The sequence below is a fragment of the Panicum virgatum genome, chromosome 3K (genome assembly GCF_016808335.1).
Source record: "Panicum virgatum strain AP13 chromosome 3K, P.virgatum_v5, whole genome shotgun sequence".
Taxonomy (NCBI): Eukaryota; Viridiplantae; Streptophyta; class Magnoliopsida; order Poales; family Poaceae; genus Panicum; species Panicum virgatum.
In genome coordinates, this window is record NC_053138.1 from 53,439,503 (window position 1) to 53,457,240 (window position 17,738).

The 17,738-nt window shown below is 45.1% G+C and overlaps 2 protein-coding genes across 3 annotated transcripts; one reads left to right on the forward strand and one right to left on the reverse strand.

The window, feature by feature from the left end:
• Positions 1-3,229: 3,229 nt before the first annotated feature.
• LOC120699600 (F-box protein At3g12350-like) lies at positions 3,230-14,370 on the reverse strand. 2 transcript variants are annotated; one of them, XM_039983601.1, is made up of 4 exons: positions 13,416-14,370; positions 9,961-10,061; positions 6,908-7,135; positions 3,230-3,813 (listed from the first exon to the last, which is right to left on the reverse strand). In XM_039983601.1, the coding sequence occupies exons 1-2, from the start codon at positions 14,184-14,186 to the stop codon at positions 10,050-10,052; spliced, it is 783 nt and encodes a 260-aa protein (XP_039839535.1). In that variant the 5' UTR covers positions 14,187-14,370; the 3' UTR covers positions 3,230-3,813; positions 6,908-7,135; positions 9,961-10,049. The 2 variants fall into 2 exon arrangements, with proteins under 2 accessions (XP_039839535.1, XP_039839534.1); XM_039983600.1 differs by lacking the exons at positions 3,230-3,813; positions 6,908-7,135; positions 9,961-10,061 and adding an exon at positions 10,724-11,453 and having other exon boundaries at positions 13,416-14,336.
• Positions 6,320-8,566, forward strand: LOC120699601 (LIM domain-containing protein WLIM1-like). The gene is made up of 5 exons (XM_039983602.1): positions 6,320-6,782; positions 6,942-7,038; positions 7,151-7,188; positions 7,642-7,725; positions 8,149-8,566. Exons 1-5 carry the CDS (start codon positions 6,642-6,644, stop codon positions 8,368-8,370), a joined length of 582 nt encoding a protein of 193 aa, XP_039839536.1. The 5' UTR covers positions 6,320-6,641; the 3' UTR covers positions 8,371-8,566.
• Positions 14,371-17,738: the final 3,368 nt, after the last annotated feature.

Below are 17,738 nucleotides of genomic sequence, written 5' to 3' on the forward strand. Positions count from 1 at the left end.
TGCACCCCAAACACTATCGTCATGTGTTTGTATTCGGATCTGACCCAGTTAGACGAACGTATCTTACAGACTTACACTAGATCCGCCCCTGCTCTGTAGGGTGTCTGATGAGTGCTCCGAGGGCACATTTCGTGCGCTATTTTCTTTTCTGATGTAAAAAGATGCTGATTACCTGAAAACTGTCCTATTTAGTGACCACTTGGGGCCGCTGAATCGTTTGGTGGCTGATTGGTGGTCGTATCCTGTACTTCTGACCATCAGCGCGTTGCTTCCTGAACAGTGTCTGGTTTCGTTACCATGACTTCCATTTACAAATGAATCAGCTGGGAATCATTTTCGTCTCTGCTTTCATGGAAAGAGCTAGCTAGCTTTGTTAATGCATTTACAGCGTTGCAGTACCTGGTTTAAGATATTTGATTGGAATTTTAGAAGGAACCAATTGGTTGTATCATTCGGTATTCTGAGTTACTGAGTCCTGTGCTGGAATTTTGCCATGTTAATCGAAACTTCTCTTGCAAGTGAGTGACTGATGAGCAATGACTGCTCTGGTTATTAGTTTTAGCAATTTGGTTACTTGCACTGTCTAAGAGTCTGGATATTGGTGTGGAAAATGTTAAATCAGAGTAGAGTCGGTTGGTTCATAGCTTTTGCTATTAAGAAGCAGGGTTATCTGTATTTCCTTATAAAAAAAGAATCATGGTTTTCTGATAGCTTGTTATACCAACATCATTTTAACACCAATGCGTTGGCTTCTAAGTTGCCTAATTTACTTGGTATCCTTTCTTTTACTGAGCGGAATATTTTACCAGGCATAACCTCCATTCAGAACCGAAATAATCTGTGGACATAAATGATCTGGTTATGGTGTCAGCTATCTCTCATGGGCGAAAATTCGTAGCTTTATTGATGTGATAAATATATTGAAGAGTTTTTACTGAGATCTATTATCCATGGGCACCAGGGATTAAAAAGCTATTTACACTTTTCCATTTTGTGTAGCCCACATAACTTTCACGGTTTCACCTCACACTATATCAGCTCATCAGATTTGTGGTACTTGGGATGGTATTTAAGATATGAGAGTGAATCGGTTGTGTTATGTCATTGACTTGTAAAGAGAGTATACTAATGGTGATCCCTATTGGATACAGCCAAATCTGGTCTATGCTTACAGTAATGCTGCTTTGGTGATTATGTTCATTTGCTTTGACTAAAGTGGCGATGTCACTGCTGATGCCATGCTTTTATTCCAGCATTATTTTGTTACCTTGTCTAGTATGACCTAGTAATTCATATTTGTTGAAAGTGTAACTACAAAGAGTTGGATATTTCAAATCTGGTTGTAGTCCTTTACCTATTGCGCAACAGACTAGGGGATTGCTAATTAGTAATCACTCTCACCGGTTCCTACCTCAGGTCACCCTATTGCCATGCTCTGCCCAGCCTTCGTTCCCTTTCTTGCACACCCATCCGACTGCCACTCCAGGATGGTAGACATTTACTAATTACATCTTCTTTATCTGGAGTGATCAAAGGTTTTAAGTGATAAAAATTGTTGTCCATAAATAAGATATTATATTTTATTTTCTAACTGATGACCATGCTCACCTGATACCTTCTGATTAGACCTCAAGGATGAGGAAGGGACTGCATCCTCAGATGCAATGGATTTCTTATGTGACACAGAGTGGTAGGCTGATCAATATCATGATGACCAAGGTGAACCATACTGGCAAAGTGTACCACATGAGGGCCAAACGTCAAATGGCTCAGAGCCTTGGTCAGATTGCAAAGTTCAAACGCCGATATGAGCAGGAAGCAGAGGAAAACAAGGAAAAGTAGGATGGTGTTTGTAAGGAGGTAGTCTCTGTAACCTTAAGCACTTCTGTTGACTGACAAGTTTTTAATCAAGGAACTTTGCTCATGGAATTGTATTTTCGATGGAATTTTCCTATGCTTCCATCACTGTTGGGTTTTAACCCAATGTAGTTGTTTCTTCTCTTTCGTTATGAACTTGAGCAAACTATTGTACTTACTATTCTTCCTTAAAGGCTCAAGAAAATCATCGATGGATTAATTTCTGATCTCACCTTTGAGATTCATTCATGGTTCGGATCCTTTCCTGTATTATGTTTGATGCTCGTCTTTCCTGGTCTGTGTAGACCCGGATTCCAGTATCTGGTGTCTAGTTGTGAATGAGCAGGATCATTAGCTGGTGCAATTTCGTGGTCAAGTTCATAAGTTCATATTTGTCATACACTTTTCTGTCGACACTGGATGATAGTGCTTGGCTCGGACTCTAAGCTGTCCTTATCAATGGCTATTATGTCACATGAGTGTATAGTCTTTATATGTTGTACTGCCGGTAGAATTTATGTATTCTTTCGAAGACACTTATAAGTTGCATGCATGCACTTATATGAGGGGTGAGGAGAAGGAAAGCGGCGAAGTCTTGCTGGATTGCGCACTTGTGATCTGCAGGTAACCACATTTAACTTATGTATCATTTCATTGCTATAGCACTAATTAAATTAAATTACTGTACAATAGCAATGAAATGATACACAAGTTAAATGTAGTTACCTGCAGATCACAAGTGCGCAATCCGGTAGGGCTTCGCCGCTTCCCTTCTCCTCGCCCCTCTCTTTTTTTCTGGATTTTTGATGCTCCAAATAAGGGGAAAGAGAGCTGCTTGGCTTATATGGGGGGAGGGGGACCCTGTCGCCCATTGGGAGGGCCACCGGCCCCCGTCGTCTAACGGTCGGGCCACCGGCCCCCCTATCGCCCAACGGTCGGGCCACCGGCCCCCCTATCGCCCAACGGTCGGGCCACCGGCCCCCTCGGGTCTGGACGTAAATATTTCTATTACAAATAGATCCCCAGAGGTCTGGACATAAATATTTTTTATTACAAATAGATCCCTGTTGGGCGATAGGACCCGGTCGCCCGTGCAAGGGGCGACAGCCCCCTTGTCGCCGATGGGGGGCGGCAGGCACCCATTTTTGAAATTTTCCTAAATCGGCATATATTTTTGAAATTTTATTTTATTTATATAAAAAAGAAAAAAAGCCGGGAATTGCCCCCGGACAATTCAAGCTACAGGACTGCTGCCGTACAAATGATTGTGCATAAGGTTATGACGGGGATACAACTGTGGTGTGATGATGTGGCAGTGACTGTATGGCAGCCAAGTAACGTCATTAGAGAAGTATCTTTTACTCAAAACGCAAAAGATAAACAGCCTATCTAAACTGAGGAGAACAGACATACATTTGCACCGAATTAAATCATCAATATAAATTGCACCGACCCAATTAATTTTGCATTTTCGCACACTGGCACCGCGCCGACACCAACGTACAGCCCAGAGACGCAACAAAGATGTCAGCCTCACTGCCTCACACTTTCATCAAACCACAATCATTTGTGTTCTCTCCACCAAGAAAAAAGAGAAGGAAAAAGCTTATCAGCACCACCCCCGTGCATGCTATCTGCAGAAAGAGCTGCGAGATGCAATTAGCAAGCTGGACCCACACACATGGAGATTTACGTGCCAACAACATCTATCTTAATCAGGATCAGTACTTGTCTTTACAAGAGCAAATCATGGTCAATGAGTAAGGCTGAAGGTTGCAACAGAAGAATCTGACCTGACTGGGATTTGCTTCAGAAAAGAAAAAAACTGATCCTGACTATGCAGGCTTACTTTTCCATGTTTGCTGGGGTGGCCTTGTCGTCGAGATCTATTTGTTTTCTTTTAGTAAAAATGCCAGCTTGCCGTCTAGACCCGTTGAGCAAGCTATGCGCCTATGCCTGCAAAACATATTTGTCAAGTAACAAGAAAGTTCTGTTCTGTTTGACCTAATTGAGACATCTGTTTTCGACATCAGCTGTGAGATTCGTTCTGTCATGAGCTTGCCAGCATCCTAAGGATCTGCCGACAAATTAAAGAGGCGGAGTGGCAAAGCTGAAAAGAAGATGCAACCAAATCCTGCACCGTGCATACTTGAGGTTGAGGGGCACGAAGAGTTAACATCTTTAGCTATGGAGAGGTACGGAAATTTAAATTCTGTTTACAAACGAATATGTAAACATTGCCTTCCCTTTTACACGCATTGGTCTTGATATTTGTATATTGTATATATTCCTTAAAGAAGCAAAACGGGTCAAATATGCAACGCAGTTTGCATACGAAGTGAGTTTAGCGCTTGGTCAATTTTTGTTAACCACGTTATGCATCATGTAGGTGTAGAATATGAAGAACGATGGTATTGACAGTTTTTAACTTTCTTTTTTTTTAATAAAAAGCAGGAGTACTGCCACATCATATAAGAACAAGAAGCATTCGTACATAACACACCGAAGCGAACACCACCACCACACAAACGGACGCAAACAACACACCCAACAAAACACTACGCCACCACAACCTAGGAGAGGAAACGAAAGAAGCCGCCGCGAACTGCGCCGTCGTCGCCAACACTGTGCCACGCCAAGAGCCGCAGCGGCTACCCGAACTCCTCCACCATGGGACTATCACCCTCAAGCCGCACGAACATGATCGTCAATCCCTCTGCTCCAGTGGTGCATCAGCAAAACACTCTCATCGCAGCACCAATAAACACCACTGATCCTGGCCACTCTGCGTGGGAGCCCCGCCTCTCCCACCGCTTCACACTCCTCTGCCAAGGACTCAGATATCTGAAGCTGCAAAGAGAGCACCACCTCCGCAAGCCGTCACCGAGCTCACCACTGCACCTTGCTCGCCAGCTCAAGTCCTCCAGCACCCACGGTCCCTCTGCACCTTCCTGCCAACATAGACCGTGCGCACATCCTGCAGCGCACAGGCGAAACCACCAACCAAACCGCCACCACCACTACCAGAAGCCGTTCCGGGTCTCCAAGTGCGGCGCCTCCAACGAGGGCACAACGCTAAGACGCCGCCGTCGCACGTCCATAGATGGACAAGGTTTTCACCCTGAGAGCCCCGCGCTGCAGAGAACATGATGCCTCGCCATGGTGCCCCCAATAGGGAAACGACGCCCCAAGGGCGCCGCCACCATGCCCACCGACAACACGTCAGTGAAGGCTTTCACCCGACTCAGCACCATGCCTACCGCAAACACATGGCCACGGCAGTAGCCTGCTCCCCGTCGCTTCCGCACCGACTGTACCGGAAGAAGCCTGACGCAACCCGAAAGCACCACCTCGGCGCCACCAGCAAGCATCAGTCAGCCCCCCAACCCCACCACCAAGGTGGCGCCGGACCAGCATCGCCGACGAGAAAAGGAGAAGGGGAGCACCATCCTCTCACAGCAGTAACCATCGCCTGCGCACCGCACACCCCCGGCCAACATGGCCGAGAAGGCAGAGACTGGCGGCCCGGCCACAGCCAACGCCGTCTCCACGGCACCGGCAGCAGCTGGCACCCCGCGCCCCGCACAGGCCGCCGCCGCCCTCCCCACCCACTTCCGGCGGCCCCCGCCACGCAGCCCCACTGATCCGGCCAGGGCGGCGCCGGATCTGAGGCCCAGGGCCGCCACCGCCGCGGGGGCGGCCCGCACCGACGAGCCGAGGCGCCCACGAGATCTCGCGCGCCACCAGGGGGAAGCCTCGCCACCGCCCTCCTCGAGGCCTGCACGGACTTCCGCGGCCCCTTTGGCAGCGGCGAGGTGGAGGAGGGAGGAGGAAGGGAGGAGCGGCGACGGCGTGGGGTTGGCCGCTAGAGCCGGGTGGGGAGGGGGGGGGGGTTTGGAGCGTAGGGGAAAGAACGGTGTCTCGTTTTTTAACTTTCACTTTGACTAGAAGCAACCAGAGGCAGGCAGTGAAGACAGAAGGCTGCAGACACGCCAAGGCTCTGGTTCAGTGCACATGGTGTGGTATGGCACCATGTTCCAATCAAGCAGAGATCCCCAGAACCGGTTTCACCCGAGGAATACAAAGCCTTGCCAGGGTCACAAGCTACGGTGATTCAAGGACAAAGAATTTTCTGCTGCTATCATATAATATTCACCTCTATTTGGTGATAAATAAACCACCTGTCTCTCTTTTTTTTTCTTTTGCCTTCTCAGATATTTACCCACCACTCCACCTCTGGAACCCCAAGATAGAAAACAAGCTGGTTTTCGCCCACCCGCATTCTCCTGTTCTGAAAACACGCACCCAAATCATCTCTTTCTCTCTCTAATTATTGACACAAACTGTTTTCTCGCTCCCTTTTCTGTCACTGTCGGTCTCATTTGCCGCCGGATTTTGCTTCGCCCCTCCGCAAATTTTCCACAACCACCGCACCACCATTTCCTCCCGTCCATGCCGGACGGACCGGCCCCCCCCCTCCTCGTCCGTGCACCCCTCCCTCTCCCTCCCGTACTCCACCCCTACTCCGCCGATCTGCCAGGCCCCCAACATTCCCTGCCCCCCTACTCACTAGCTGTGTCCAGTGTCCTGCCCAGCGAGGTGTCGATGCCTGGCTGCAGCCCGCCAGCCACCAACCACCCGGCCACGCCGTTCCCAGCTCCCATATAGCCAGCCAGCCACCAGCAGCAGCCTGGGACTGGGAGCGCTGGCATCACTAGGAGTCTTGCCTCTGTAGGTAGAGACTGTTGTTGCAGGGGAAGAGACCAGAAGAGGGGAAGAGGGCAATGGCGACCTCCTTCCAGGGGACGACAACCAAGTGCACCGCCTGCGACAAGACGGTGTACCTCGTCGACAAGCTCACCGCCGACAACCGCGTCTACCACAAGGCCTGCTTCCGCTGCCACCACTGCAAGGGCACCCTCAAGGTACAGCCTAGCCCACCGCACTGAACTACCTCAGTTTGCAAAGTTGAGTTCTTAAGCTCAATATAGAAGTTTTATCTCAAGATTTGTGTCACGGCTGGGATGTGCAACAAGGCAGTGAGACTTACCGGTGTGCGTGGGTGGCGATCTCTCTTGCTGCAGCTCGCGAACTACAACTCCTTCGAGGGGGTGCTCTACTGCAGGCCTCACTTCGACCAGCTGTTCAAGAGGACGGGGAGTCTGGACAAGAGCTTCGAAGGTATGATTGATGACGATCACCATGTTCCCTTGATTCCTTTGTGTTAAATACATAGAGATCCGGTGGTTCTTGAGGCTGATTAGCCTGTCCTCACCACCTGCAAATGGTTCAGGAACTCCCAAGGTTGTCAAGCCAGAAAGAAAGAATGAGGTATGCAACAAGCTGTGATTCATGCTTTGCAGAGTAGAAGCAGGTCGAGTAAATGTTAAACTGCACTGTCTTTTTCAGTAATTAAGGTACACAGAAAAAACAGTAGGCATCTGAATCATTCATCAGAATAGATGCAGAGCAACTCCTCAAATCTGATGTGACCATAGATTGAGTACATACAAATACACAGTAGTGAGAAGAAGGGTGAGATAAATAGACACTCAGAGCCTGATGAATGACGCATGGATCTGAAGAGAGTAAGTCTAGCTCAGTAAGAAGTGACATATAGCAAGAAGGAAAATTTTGATAAAACCTTGGCCCCCTGAAATAGATCACTATATCAGTGTTGTAGGTTTTTAATGTTTCATACCATCCAGTTGGTACTGTTCATCCTTTGTTCTTTATCAACAACTGGCACTTGGTGATGCTCATCATGATTGGGTATGTTGGCAGAATGCTATTAAAGTCTCCACTGCCTTTGCTGGCACCAGAGAGAAATGTGTTGGATGCAGCAAGACAGTCTATCCAATTGAGAGGGTATGGTTCTATATTCTACTATCTCAATTATTCTGCAGTGTTGAGTGTCCTTTACTTGACAACCTGTTACCAATTTTTCATTCATCATTTATACAGATACAATGTTTTTGAGAAAAAAATATATATATATGCAGAAAGTTATATCCATGAAAACTGCAATTGCTGCATTTCCAAGTTGGATGCTCAATTATTGATGCTTGACAACAGTAGCTGAATTCACATTCGTGACTTATATAAATGTGTTTGAAAAAAAAATAGAAAGTCTATTCGTGAAGACAGCATTTGTTGCATTTCCATGTTGGAAGCTTGATTCTTGATACTTTCTGCTGAAACATAAGAAAGGTGACAGGCATATCGTACCTCTTGAGAATTAATTTGCATGATAACAATATGCTGAATGCGACACACCCACTAATCCTTCAGGTTACTGTCAACAACACTATGTATCACAAGAGCTGCTTCAAGTGCTGCCATGGAGGATGCACCATCAGCCCTTCGAACTACATCGCGCACGAGGGGAAGCTCTACTGCAAGCATCACCACATCCAGCTGATCAAGGAGAAGGGGAACTTCAGCCAACTCGAGAATGATCACGAGAAGACATCACAGGCTGGATCGCTGGAGGACGAAGAAGCAGAGTATTAATCTTTGAGCATTTCCACAGATGAATAATGAATCTCCTTGCATTTGCTCGAGAGCAATATATCTTTCTGTGGCACGGTTTGGTTTCAGTTTTACCAATGGAGGTCATGTGCACTGAGAACAATGATACATCGTCTTGTATCTGCATGTAAACCTTGTTAAATCTGAGTCAAATTCTCTACCGGTTTCACCATTTTCATTGCTTATTAGAAGATGCATCTGCTATACAAGATAGACTGATAGAGCTGTTAATCATTGATCCACCCTTTTGTTTTAAAGATATTTGACTAAAGGATGCATAACAACAGAAAACTAACAAGTCCCACAAAAAAAGGGGGGAAGACGAAAAATCTGAATGAGCAAACGTTTCAAAAAAGAGAGAACATCGATTAGCTGGCACTGCATCAAAAGCAAGAGTATAGATCCAAACTGAATTAATAATTAGTACTGAATAGACGATCCAAGGTGTAGTACGAATATAATTGAATTTTATGCCAGAAGGTAGAGAAAAGCTTTTGTGCAGGTGTAAAGCAAGTCAACAAGTCCATTATGACAATTCAGAGCGTTGCATGACACCGAGTATCACATACAGTACTCAACAAGCACATCTTTTGAGTTTAATTTCCTAAACGAATTCAAAATTGGTAAAACCATCATATTTTATTGTTTCTGATAATATAACAGATGTATTATTTACAAATAGTTCAGCATCCCAGAGAGGATAATAAACGTGTCCCAAGAAAAATAAAGCTGGGAGAATCCAAGGTGGCACTAATTTTATGAATCATGACAGTCACTGCCCAGCTGCTGAGATCCCCCAGCACCAGCTTGAATATCCTGACAATTTCCTTCTGTAACTGTCCCTTAGACCAACTAACATGACAACTTCCCATCCATCAACCATTTTGGTTTGTTTTCTTGCAAACAGGACAGTAACAATTATTGTGGGGGCCCTTAATTGGACTGCTTATCTAATTTGGCATGTGCAAAAAAATAATGGGAGAAACGTAAGGAATTTACCATACGTAGTACCAAAATTAAGCATGCTCCAGGACAACCATAACTCCAGTGTACAGAACGAATGAATGATGCAATACAGTAAAAATACAGCAAATAGATACTGTGAGGACTGAGGAAAACGAAGATTCAGTGCATAATGTGGAAGCCATGCAAAATTAATATAGAACATAAATGTTTTAGTACAACTTGCTATTTAAATTACCATAACATCATCCTGCGATTAACTGATTTCAGGATGTATTAAAGTCAGAAACCCCAATGGACGGATATTAGATCTTTTTTTACCTTGTTATGCCTATTTGTAAGGGAACAAAAAGATGGGATTATAAGAATATAAAACTAGACAAAGGCACAAGTTCTCTACATCTTAATTTGCATTGTTGTGGATCGTGCAGACAAATGATAAAGCCTGTATCATATGTGCACCAGAGCTCTCCTTAGCTGTATCTGTTGCCGTTGTTGCTTAAGAGTCAAAAGTTGGCAGATGTTCTGCAGCAATATTGCAAATTTGCAATAGCATTTTCTACTAGTGCAGCAGCAATCACTACAAGCAAAGGGTCTTACTTTGCTCACCTGATTTGATGCAGAACATGTCATAAGCAATGATCAGTGTATTCAGATTTCCATTAGATTCCATGACTACAGATAGTAGCTTCTGCTAATCAGATTTCCACCTAGTGCAGAAATACAAATGCCATATTAGAAACAAATAACATGTTAGTGCCATCCATATTACCACATACAGAGTACACAGGAAAAATCAAAACATATGTAAATCACTGTACCACAAGATCAAAACCAGATGAAGTTACAGGACAAGGATGCAAAATATTTAGCCTTAAGCTACATACTCGAATAATGGAGAGATGAGACAATAATCTGCCAGGAATTTTTGACACGAAACCTGAAGAATGAATGCATAGAAACAGATGCTTTTCAGGACAATTAAATTGAATGATTGACTTATTCTTTGGAAGATGCAACTACAACGACAACAATTATTTCACAGAGACGAGCAAGAAAACCAATTATGTTCAAATACAGCTAATCAGCTATGGAACTGGAACTACTACTATTACCAGCACAGTTCCAATGTAGAAGTATTTATACAGGACAAAGAAACCTTAGACAGTATAAACAACAAAAAGAACTGAAGCCACAGCAAATGACTCTTCTAGTCTCAAGAGAAGACAACAGTAAATGACAACTTAACAAACTTCCTATTGCTGGCCGATGACATTTGAAAGTTGGAGAGTCAGAAATATCTCTTTATTACTAGATTGTGAAGTTGGCAACAAGGACATAGCAGTCATCTATAAGCATGTACCAGCTCCCATGAGGAAGTAACAGTTGCAATTTATTGGGATTCAATGAAGAAATGATAATGTGCATTGGTATTCTGGCAACAAGTACATGCCAGAAGGGACCAAGTTTTGGTTCAGTATCAGGATACATGGGTATTCTAGCAGCAATTACATGCCAGAAGGTACCCGTATTCAGCAACTTGTCATCAAGAGTACAACAACTGTAGGCAACATGCCTCAACACCAACTATTGAATTTCCCTAAAAGTACTGTACAAGGGGTTTGCTGGCAAAAATTATGTGCCAGCCAGACCCAAATTTAATGTTAAGTATCAAGAACACAACCAGCTGAGGAGACATGCCTCAGATCTATAACTGAATTAGTGCCAACAAATCCAAACCCGAAGGTTCCATCCTCATATAGCCAAATCCTTCCCTCCACACTCCTCGCATCATCTAAGGGGTTTGATAGTTGAGGATCAACCACATCATGACTGGAATTGATGCACAATATCCGAGAGATCACCCTGTTCTCAACGGCTGCATGGTTTGAAGTCACACCTTGGATGTGATAGCGGCTACTGTAATTTTCCAGCTCTTGCTCAGAGAATGGTGGTTCAAGAAATGTAGTATCTGTCGTCCAAAAGACAGGAGAGTAGCCAGAGTTTTGGCCCCTTGGATCACTAAATCGACGACAGGTTACTCCACCAATGTCATCATAGGCGACAAGGTAAAACTCCAGAGTCCTATCCTCGCATATACCCTGGGGAACATGGAAGTTAACATAGTATGCATGGCAAAGCTCAACTATTAAAAGAATAGGTGACTCATTGTATATAAATCATGCAACCATGTAGATAGTAATCCTCTGACTGGACAGAGAATCATTTCCTTAAGTTAACATCATTCTATGTGCATGGCAGAGGACCAATTATGCAACAGGAGGAAATCAGTTATTTGAAGAAACGAAAAGAATGGACATTAACAAAATAAAAACTGTGGACATTCACCATTCACGAGATAAAACTGAGGAAAAAAAGTTAATAGATTTCAATGATAATGTATATTTCCGTGAATTCTCACATCTATAGAATCACAACGCGTACAAAGTTGCACGAATAAGTCTGTAATTTTCCAAATCCTATAAATTAGTAAAATGTTGCACCAAATCTCAGAGGCAAGACACAAAAAGCTGAACAATCTGACACTGTGTTTGAGAAAACAAGCTGACATTAACCGCAACATGTTGTAAGATTCCATACGAGGGTCACCATAAACCACAACTAATTCATCCTGATAATATTCAACTAAAGGCGCAACTAATTCTATCCAGCCCCCATAATGATTCTCATAAAAGAAAATAGTTGATAACATATAGATATTGTAAATAATTAACTGCTAATTTCCACATTTTCACCGACAGAAGCAACCCCGAGAACCATGATTATTTTGACACAAACAAATCGCGTTAGGAACTAGCCAGTCATGGAGGGTATTATGAGCCCAGAAATGTTTCGAAGGACCAAGTGTGATTTATCCAAGCTTCTGAAGTATTAACTATTAAGATCCAATGAAACTAATATCCAAATCTCTAGGTTGTTCTGGGTATCCATTTGCATATCACAATTTGGAACTAGTATGCTTCCTGGTTGACATCAAGTTAGGGTCAAGAGAAACACAGTACGGCTAAAGCACTCCAGTTCATAGTTGGCTTAATCAGCAACCGCCATAATGCTATGAGAATAAAAGTTGCACGAGGGATTATGAAATGGCAGTCATCAAACCATGCAAGATACAACTTGGCATGCTGTCAAACAAAACTCCATCTCAATTCCAATACTTGCCATTTGACTAGCCTAATTCATGACAACGACCAGCTGCTCACATAACAGTACAGATGCAAAGTCTACATGAACACCAGCAGGCAAATTTTGTCTGCAAAATTACAGCCCAGAAGATTCAAACACTGCCCATGACTGGTTGAGCATATAAGTGCAGCTAAAATATTAACAGGCCAAGCTAGCAACAATAGCAATAATCAACTCTAAAGAAACAGCTTCATGCTCTCCTCAATGGTATTCAATTGAGTCAATAAAAAATATCCATCCCAGAAATTCTAACTGTAGTTCAGCATAGCAAGCACACTATTTCAAACATGTCAAGCAAGTGCATGGCAAGCACTAAGCAGGTCGATGCACATGTGCTGAATGTGAAGACATTCAACCTGACTGGACATCTCTGACTCCATGGAACTATACCATGAGAATGTAACTCCTTTGCAGCATCCATTCAATTTAGACTCAAACTAATGCATCCAGTATTCAGTCCAATGTCCAACAACTGTGCTGGTAATGTGTGCCAATCAACATGAACTACATACAGATCCTCAAAAAGGTGAAGTCGTCAAGCACGAAGGCTCCTTGCTCCTCAATTCGTATTTACAAGGGTGCAAAGGTACCGATCCCATCCCAACAGTGTGAGGTTCATGGCCCAGAGTGAATGAGGCATCTTCATGGGAATTGGCGTGCAAATTGTGCAGTCCCGGACCTCCCATCAATGGACTATTGCACAAACAAGCAATGACATTTCACAATTCTCACCAGCTACATCACGAGCACTCCACACGCGTGATACCGGAACAATCAAACTTTGCAACAGGAACAGCACTGCCAGGACATTGCGCTACTGACAATTGAGCAAGTTCTGCGTAGAGAGGAGGAAGCACCTTCCAGAGGCCCTGAAGCGGCCGCGCCCATGTCGGCTCCGCATCCGCAATCCTCACGAAGTGCTCGGCCTCCATCAGACCTCCTCCTCCTCTCCTCCCGTGCTTTCCCCGCCTCCTCCTCCCGGACCCGGGGCTCCTCCTGTTGGCGAAGTGCGCGTACATCTCCTCCGGCGGGGACCCGCTCACCACCTCGATCTCGTCGTCCTCCCCCGCCGCCGCGGGCTCCACCACGATGTGGTTGCTGCCGACGAAGTTGACGCAGACGGGCGCGCCCCCGAGCGCCGCCACGGTGTCCCCGGAGTCGGCGATGCAGAGCGTGACGAAGGGGCACCTGGCGACCCCGCCGCCGCCGCCGCGCGCGGCGGAGGGGGCGAGGAGGGAGCCCGCGAGCGCGGCGCGCGCGGGGGCCCACTCGAACGCGGCGAGGGACGGGGCGGGCGGGCGGGGCTGCGGGGAGCCGGAGGAGGGCGGGAGGCGGCGCCAGAGGCCGAGGAGGCGGCGGAGGCGGTGGAGCGAGCGGAGGAGCCTACGCGCGGCGGCGGGGGAGGGCGGGGCCGGGAGGAGCGGGCGCGCCGGGGAGGGCGGCAGGAGGCCGAGGCGGAGCGCGAGGGCGGGCGGGAGCGCCGGGGAGGACGCGGCGGCGGCGAGGCGGCGGCAGGCGCAGGCGGCGGCGGCGGCGTCGGGCGGCGCGAGCAGCGCGAGGATGCACAGCAGTGCGTCCTCCGGCAGGTCCTCCAGCGCCGTGCCCACCGCCGCCGGTGAGCTCCCCATCGATGCGGACGGTTGCGTCGCGAGATCTGGGGCGCGGGCGTTGGGAGAATCTCGGGATGGGCGGCGGTGGCCGGAGATAGGTGGGTCCCCCTGAGGCGTGGAAGAAGCGGCGGAGAGAGAGAGAGAGAGAGAGAGAGAGAGAGGAGAGAAGCGGCTGGGAAGGGGGCGCGAGGCGAATATTCGTGTGCGGATTCCGCGGGTGGACGAGGCGTTTCGCGCGGGGGGGGTCTGTGAAGTCGCCGACGCGTGGGCCCTCGGGAGGCGTGGCCCGCCAGTCAGTGGGTTGTGTGCAGCGTTGCCTCACCGGTCGGGTGGAAGTAACCGGTTACCGGTGGAGTGGTGGAGGATGGGCGGCGCTCCGCGTCACGTGACGTGGCGGCCGCCGGCGGCGTGCTTCGGCGCAGCGGATCACGTGCTCAAGGTCCGGACTCAGGAAGAACCGAAGAAATATTCAGTATATTTATTTTTTTTCAAATAAAAATCTGTGTGGCTAGGCTACACGACGCCGGGCAGGTCCTGTACACGGTATCTACGGTGGTGAGCACCACAACACAAGGCAGCAGCTTTGCACATTAGCACGTGTCATGACTGCCCAAAAAAAAATCTACGTAACCCTCAACTATTTATGATAGACTACTTCACCCTCTAAACTATTTACTCTCTAAACCATAAAACCGGATATTCTACTCATAAACTTTTCAAAACGGATCAAATAACCCCCTAAGATGATTTTGGACCGTAGTTTTGCTACAATAGCAGGGTTTTGTCCTTTTCTTTTTTATTTGTTTTTTTAATCTTTAAAATCATAGTAAATCACAGAAAATCATAAAATGAAAAATCGTATATTGTTGGACTCCACATGAGTTGATCTACATAGTAAAAATATAATATGGTATGCTTTAGTACAAAGTTTATTATATAACTTTAGATCTATACTTTTCTATAATAATTAATTGAAACAATTCATAGCTGCAGCTTCTATGGTCCAATCGTAGTGAAATTTTTATGGTTGGCAAACTATTGTATTCTTGAACTCTAGTAAAAATTTCGTACTCATTTGATCACATATAACTTAGTTATAGATTTATTTATATTTATGCTGCCTTGGAATGTCATTCACTCTGTAAAAGTCGTAAAAGAAAATATTTCCTCCGTCCACAAAATAATACTATTATTATGGAGTTTCTAGTCAAATTAGTTCAAGTTTGATCAAATTTATAGTAAATAATATTAATGTTTATGGCTTCAAACAAATTTAGTATAAAAATTTATTCTATAACTAATCTAATGGTACTAATTTTGTATATCGTGAATATTATTACTTTTTATATAACTTTAATCAAAATTCAAATTGTTTGACTTATCGAAAGTCAGAATTGCAATTTTTTTTGGACGAGGGAGTAGAATGCTCAATTTGTGCTATAAAATCTAAGAATCGGGTTTTATAAGGATTAGGTTAAATTTTTATGTTTGGTGACTACAACTAATTGAAGGCCAGGTTCAATTGAACTGTAAAAAGGCAATAAGATCATGATCCAGCCATTACCACTCATATCCCTGCTGCTTAGTTGAGTGGCTATTCTATATCTTTTCTTTCAAGTTCTAAAGTATAGAGAACGTTTTTTTTCTCATGGATACATAGGAGAGCTATGTATCTTTGTATTGAGAAGAAAGAAGTTCAATGCAACGCGCGTTTAGTGCCCGTAAGGCCCCTATGAATTACAGGAAAAGCAAAACGTAGCAAGGCTGTAAGCCTAGTTACAGGGGCGGAGCTAGGTAGACTCTAGTGGGTGCCCATGCACCCACGCCAAAATAAAAACTCAATGATAATCATTAAATTTTCACTTTATAAATTAGAGAGCTAGCAGAAGAATCATAGACAGTGCACCTCGCTCTAGCTTCGCCTCTGCCTAGTGAACTACTCGTAAAACAAACCAACCTAGATATGGCCGCTGTCCACTCACCGCCTTCCATCTTCATGAGCCGCAGGAGGAAAGGGATTCCATCTGTCCACCTTGTAAGGAGCCGTTTTCGCGCGCTATTCTGCCTGTGTGATTGGTGCATCAAGAGATTGTTCCACTATTTCCTTTTGAACTTTTTTGGATTTAGCCTAGGGCTGTGTTTAGATGGAGGGAAAAGGAAATGCGAAAAGTCACATCGGATACTGTAGCACACTGTAACACTTTTCGTTTATTTGTGTTAAATATTGTCATACCATGACCTAACTAGGCTCGAAAAGATTTGTCTCGCAACGTACATCAAAACTATGCAATTAGTTTTTTTTATTTACCTACATTTAGTACTCCATGCATGAGTTATTTGCTATATTTAATGTTTCGATGTGATGGAAAATTTAGATATTGGGTGGGTTTTTATGGGATCTAAACACACCCTAGGTTGTTTTGAAAGTTTTGCTCTTGTCCCATCTTCCAAGGTCCTTAGGTCTGGATGCCCACAAAAGTGACCAGTCTAACACATCGACGAGCTTAGGCCAGCCCCAACGCGGTGACGTAGGATTGTTTTCTGCAATTAATGTTGCTGTCATGTGGCGTTTTGATGAGGTGGCGAGGTATATAAGGCCAGTTTCAAAGAGGGTTTCACGGAGGATTTCATGACATTAAATGTTATCAATTTTATTGATATGGCAAGGAGAGAGAAGTATGGAATTTCATGAGATGTGAGGAGAGTTTCATCACCATGAAACTCATCTCGCACGGTTACCTAATTTCTAGTATAGATATATGTGTCCATGAAACTCCCACTGAAACTGGCCTAAGGGCAGTCCCAATGGTGTATTGATATTTCTATCCTCATTAAATGACTTGGCACCTAAGAAAAATGTTGACATGGCAACATAATTAATGAAGAAAGAGAGAAAAAATCTTCTCAAGGAAGAAATCAAGTCTTCACTTCACCCAATGCACCAAAAAATCATAAAATCACCGTTGGAGAGAAACCACTAATTTTTAGGGGTTCATGCTGGCTTGCTATTAAAGTAAGAAGATAGAGTTATGAGAGAGAAAGAGAAAATATTTATTACTCGAAGACAGCCTCATCTTAGAAGATAGTTTTTATAGATGAATTTTTGTGCTATGGAAACCGTGTCAGTTTGTTCCATGGGGACTGCTCTAAATAGTGAGAGAGAGAAACGATTTCGTGTCTAAAAAACGATGTCTACGCGAGCAACGAGGTGAGACATGAGAGGGAAACGCGCTGGACCCATGTGCAGATGCCTGTTTGGGTAAAGTAGTTTCCACAGGAGGTTTCTTGCCCCGTTGGTAGTTTCATGTTGAGACTGGTCTTATTCATGCTGAGTTCCTGGGCACAAGTTTTGTTGGGGTAGGAATAGAGATGAGTAAATTCCCTATGTGCCACTGAAAAATACAACTCATTCCCTGTGTGCCATTGAAAATTAGCACATTTCTTCGATGCCATTGTTTTAAATTTTCCATCCTCTCTGTGCCATTGCCGTCACAAGACATGTTAACGGCGTCAAGTTTGCTCAAGTTCTGACTTTTTTACCCTTGCTTCATCCTCTCGGCCTCTCCTCCT

What these genes read in the sequence shown, in the direction of transcription:
- LOC120699601 (XM_039983602.1), top strand. Translation starts at nt 6,642, where the DNA reads ATGGCGACCTCCTTCCAGGGGACGACAACCAAGTGCACCGCCTGCGAC. An exon ending in AGCCAGAAAGAAAGAATGAG is followed by an intron (nt 7,189 to 7,641) that starts GTATGCAACAAG and finishes GTATGTTGGCAG; the next exon opens with AATGCTATTAAAGTCTCCAC. An exon ending in CAGTCTATCCAATTGAGAGG is followed by an intron (nt 7,726 to 8,148) that starts GTATGGTTCTAT and finishes CTAATCCTTCAG; the next exon opens with GTTACTGTCAACAACACTAT.
- LOC120699600 (XM_039983600.1), bottom strand. Translation starts at nt 14,186, where the DNA reads ATGGGGAGCTCACCGGCGGCGGTGGGCACGGCGCTGGAGGACCTGCCG. An exon ending in CGCTTCAGGGCCTCTGGAAG is followed by an intron (nt 11,454 to 13,415) that starts GTGCTTCCTCCT and finishes CATGTTCCCCAG; the next exon opens with GGTATATGCGAGGATAGGAC.